At 30.9% G+C, this 5,262-nt stretch overlaps 2 protein-coding genes across 2 annotated transcripts in view; both read left to right on the top strand.

Moving 5' to 3' along the window:
• The window catches only part of LOC111700603 (kinesin-like protein KIF3A), a 12,344-nt gene that overhangs the window by 4,758 nt on the left and 2,324 nt on the right, over positions 1–5,262 (top strand). Inside the window, 6 exon segments of the mRNA XM_023471575.1 lie at positions 196–311; positions 556–645; positions 1,728–1,806; positions 2,303–2,360; positions 3,455–3,616; positions 4,193–4,255. Of these exon segments, the coding sequence (XP_023327343.1) occupies positions 196–311; positions 556–645; positions 1,728–1,806; positions 2,303–2,360; positions 3,455–3,616; positions 4,193–4,255 (568 nt within the window).
• LOC111700601 (PHD finger-like domain-containing protein 5A) overlaps positions 2,018–5,262 on the top strand; it is a 15,550-nt gene continuing 12,305 nt past the window's right edge. Inside the window, exons 1-2 of the mRNA XM_023471573.1 lie at positions 2,018–2,028; positions 4,212–4,217. The gene's annotated coding sequence lies outside the window, so the exon portion shown is untranslated. The remainder of the gene's footprint in view (positions 2,029–4,211; positions 4,218–5,262) is intronic.

Raw genomic sequence — 5,262 nt, 5'->3', positions numbered from 1 at the left:
TTTGTTTTGCGGCAAGCGCGCCCCCCCCAATTTTTTTCTTCAAAATTAGCCGAACATGATGGAAAATGCACAAACAAGAAGAAAATGGAGATCAAGAAATATAGAAATATCAAAATATTTGCAACGGCTATCATCTTATTATTTATAGAATTTATATCAAGTTTATTTAAAATAAATATGTAATAAAAATACAAGGGTTGGTAAACTGCACCTGGTAGATCTGGCAGGATCTGAAAGACAAAGTAAGACTGGTGCTAGTGGCACAAGATTAAAGGAAGCAACAAAAATAAACCTCTCTCTCTCCACCCTAGGTTTGTCATAGAAAAAAACTAAACTGGTTAAGTACTTGCCTTAAACTCTATTTTTTATCTCATTGAAACCATTAATAATGAAAACTGTACAGCACAGGGTTCCAAAGATATAGGAATTTGTGGTTTTAGTGAGTAATCATGGTTCTTTTGATTTTATAAAGTTCTTCATCATTTCCTTTACTTATGATGTCCAAAACAAACTTTAGAACATTTTGTTTTATAAATTCTTCATTGATTTGTTTAGGAAACGTGATATCAGCCTTGGTGGATGGTAAAAGTACACATGTACCGTACAGAAATAGTAAACTAACACGTCTACTTCAGGATTCATTAGGTACAGTACACACTACACATGTACCGCACAGAAATAGTAAACTTACACGTCTACTTCAGGATTCATTAGGTACAGTACGCACTACACATGTACCGTACAGAAATAGTAAACTTACACGTCTACTTCAGGATTCATTAGGTACAGTACACACTACACATGTACCGCACAGAAATAGTAAACTTACACGTCTACTTCAGGATTCATTAGGTACAGTACGCACTACACATGTACCGTACAGAAATAGTAAACTTACACGTCTACTTCAGGATTCATTAGGTACAGTACACACTACACATGTACCGCACAGAAATAGTAAACTTACACGTCTACTTCAGGATTCATTAGGTACAGTACGCACTACACATGTACCGTACAGAAATAGTAAACTTACACGTCTACTTCAGGATTCATTAGGTACAGTACACACTACACATGTACCGCACAGAAATAGTAAACTTACACGTCTACTTCAGGATTCATTAGGTACAGTACGCACTACACATGTACCGTACAGAAATAGTAAACTTACACGTCTACTTCAGGATTCATTAGGTACAGTACACACTACACATGTACCGCACAGAAATAGTAAACTTACACGTCTACTTCAGGATTCATTAGGTACAGTACGCACTACACATGTACCGTACAGNACACAAAAGTAAAGACCCCAAAAAGGAAACTCGGGAGTTTTGTTCAACGATACTCTTTTAAATTTCGGCCTCAGGATTCATTAGGTACAGTACACAAAACACATGTACCGTACAGAAATAGTAAATTGTAATTGATCTAAGTTCAAAGTTAATTTTAAGACAATTTTGGTAATAAACAAATCAATATAAAACATAAAGTATTGCTCAATCAAGGATAAATAAAGAAAAATTTTATTTTTCAAAAGATACCATCTTGTTTTTGTAACAAATACTGTATCTCTCTATCCCTATAGACCTATCTACAACTCTTTTATCTACCTATCCAACTACCTAAACCTACCTACCTACCTACCTATCCATCCACATATTTATCTATGTATCTGACTACCTTATATACCTAATTACAACCTATCCAATCCATGTATCTAGGTGGTAACTCTAAGACCCTGATGTTTGCTAATGTTGGACCTGCAGATTATAATTACGATGAAACTATTGGAACACTCAGGTTAACAGACAACCAAGGGGTTTAAACTAGAAATAATTATGAAGGGTTATTCAAGGGGTTTAAACTAGAAATAGTTATGAAGGGGGGGGGGCTTATTTTAATTCTCTTTTACCCTGGGAATAGGATTTTCTTTCAACCGTAAATATTTCTAAAAAATTGCAAAGTCTCGTTAAAATATTGTTTTTAACATTCACCCTGTACTAGAAGGAGATGATTCATTTCGTGTACTATCCCGTTTGCTGTACTGTACGGCTTGCTCTAACTGCTTAAAAGTCGGCCCTGTACTTGAAATGAACCGCAGTTTACAGTGCAAGAAATACTCAAAAATTACTTTTAAAAAATTCAAGACGTTTTTAAAGGTTAAAGTAAAAATGTTATCTAAAAATAAGCATCTATATTTACATAACTATAAATGTATACAAATATGGTAAATATGGTGGATTAGTAAACTTAATACAAAAAACTTCTGTTAATAAAGTAAATGTTTTTCTTGTAGATATGCTAGTAGAGCGAAAAGTATAAAGAACAAAGCCAAGATTAATGAAGATCCCAAGGTATTTATATAAGTAGTAATCTCTGTTTTTGTGTCTGTTTGGATGTCTGATCATAACTCATGAACCCCCGAATGACAGATGACCAATAGGTGAAATTTAAGTTTCTGCCTTATAGTCCAAAAACATTTAATAAATCTGTTAAAGTTTGCTATATTTTTATCCTACAAGGAAATAAAAATCGTCTTTGGTTCGTTTTTTGCAAATATTTTCTATATTTTCAATATTTTCAATATTTTCAATATTTTCTATATTTTCTATATTTTCTATATTCTCTATATTTTCTATATTTTCTATATTTTCTATATTTTCTATATTTTCTGTTAGGGTCACAATCAGGTATTGTGTAAGAAAAGCAAATCTTTAGAAAAAAAAACAATTTTTAAATTTGTAAAATTATCAGATTTTATTGAACCTGTAAAAGTGCAAACCCTCTCAAAAACGAAGCAAAACGATGAACAACCATAAATACAAGTAATCCAGACAATACAATTTTTATACTTTTTATAATTAAGTATCTTAAATATACGGAATTAAACTTTTAAAGTAAAATTTTGTCAGTTAACATAAATCCTTTAATATTCAATAGATTTTAAAACTATTTTTATTTATTTTTATGAAAGGTTTATCCGAGAAAACATTTATCATAGGAAACGTTTTGTAAGGAAACGTTTTGAGGCAGGAAACGGTTTGCGAGGAAACCTTTTGTAAGGAAAAGTTTTGTAAGGAAACGTTTTGTAAAGAAACGTTTTGTGGCAGGAAACGTTTTGTGAGGAAACCTTTTGTAAGGAAACGTTTTGTAAGGAAACGTTTTGTGGCAGGAAACGTTTTGTGTAGGAAACTTTTTCCAAGGAAACGTTTTGTAAGGAAATATTTAGTGAGTAAACGTTTTTTAAGGAAACGTTTTGTGGCAGGAAACAAAACTGTAAGGAAATGTTTTGTGAGAAAACGTTTTGTAAGGAAACGTTTTTAAGGAAACGTTTTGTAAGAAAGCGTTTTGTGGCAGGAACGTTTTGTGTAGGAAACGTTTTTTGAGGAAGCGTTCTGTAAGGAAACGTTCTTTAAGAAAACGTTTTGTAAGTGCTTCAAACTTTTAGGACGCTTTGATGAAACAATATCAGAAGGAAATAGAGGATTTAAAACGAATGCTGGAGGACGAAGAGGACGAAGAAGAAGAAGAAGAGGAGGAGGAGGAAGAAGACGATGAAGAGGATGAAGAGGGTGAAGAAGAAAAGACTGATTCTTCAAAAGAACGAAAAGTAATATTTTTAATCTTTTATTGTTTTTTCCCTTTACTTTACCCTTTGATCCTGATATATCTATGATTTATAAACGGAATTTCGATATTTTGAAAGCCCACCGTACAATGGGTGAAGCTAAATGTGCTATTTTCACATATTTTACTCACCGCATGAAGGAGGGAGGGAGTCCAGAGTTCCTCAAATAGTAATCACCGCCACCCAAATCTGTTTTGCGGCAAGCGCGCTCCTCAATTGGTAATCTCCACCACCTCAAANGGGTAAATAACCCCAATAACCCCCCTTATATCCGCCACTGGAATGAGGGCTATGCTGGAAATATTTATATCTTCTTTCTTTAAAGGAGTTGAATCTTTGTCAAAAATTCTGATTTTATAATTCCTAATCTTAGATATTTCAAACTATAATTTCTGCTAGATCAAATAGTCTATAGTTAGAAATATCGACCACAATATTGAGTTACAAAGATATATAGGAATTAAAAAATTTGAGTTTGTTACAGACTTAACTCTTTTGTCACGATGCTAGTTTTATTTTGTAAATATTCTAATTTGTAATTATTAATTTTGTTACTAGGTTTCCCCTGTAAAGAAAGCAAAAGTAAGAAAGGTGTGTGAGAAGAAAGGAAGAGAGGGGAAGGTCGGAGAGGAGGGAAAGGAGAGAAGAAAGGGAACAGGAGAGTAGAGATGGGCATGGTTTTTTTAACGAACTGGATTTTTAAGAAAGAACGAAATTTTTCGTTAACGAATGATTTTGTTAATTTTTTAAAAAAACGATAGTTTTTTATTTCACGAACAATTTTATTGAATGAACGATTTTACTGAAAAAAAAACGATATTACTGAAAAAACCGATGTTACTGAACGATCGTTCAGTGAGAAAACGAACGAAAAGATGGAAAACGAACTACAATTTTGAGAACAAACGAAATCTATATTTTGAAGGATTGAAAAAAGCGAACGAAATGAAAAAGTCTAACATGCCCATATCTACAGGAGAGCTGCTGGAAATGAAATTGAGAATTGAAGAAGAGAAGAAAAGGTAAAAAAGGGAGAAGGGGCGGATTCTGAAAAGGGATAAAAAATGAAAATGAAAATTTTCCTATAAATGAAAAGTAAATAAAGCCTAATAATAAAATATGTAAAACATCAATAAAACATTGATTAAAAATATCAATGAAAACTTAGAAAAAAGTTTGTTGAAACATTCTTAAAAACATTTCAAAGAACAATTATCAAAACATCAATGAAGAAGGTTAAAATCTAGAATACAAACAAACTTCTGTTAAAATCTAAATAATAAAGCTCTTCGTTCATATATAACTATATATAACTATATATAACTATATATAACTATATATAACTATATATATAACTATATACAACTATATATATAACTATATATAACTATATATATAACTATATATAACTATATATATAACTATATATAACTATATATATAACTATATATAACTATATATATAACTATATATAACTATATATATAACTATATATAACTATATATATAACTATATATAACTATATATATAACTATATATAACTATATATATAACTATATATAACTATATATATAACTATATATAACTATATATATAACTATATATAACTATATATATAACTATATATA

The sequence above is a fragment of the Eurytemora carolleeae genome, unplaced genomic scaffold, assembly GCF_000591075.1.
Source record: "Eurytemora carolleeae unplaced genomic scaffold, Eaff_2.0 scaffold252, whole genome shotgun sequence".
In the NCBI taxonomy this organism is placed as follows: Eukaryota; Metazoa; Arthropoda; class Copepoda; order Calanoida; family Temoridae; genus Eurytemora; species Eurytemora carolleeae.
Note: the sequence above shows the minus strand (reverse complement) of the source record. Positions and strands in the feature narration are given on the sequence as shown.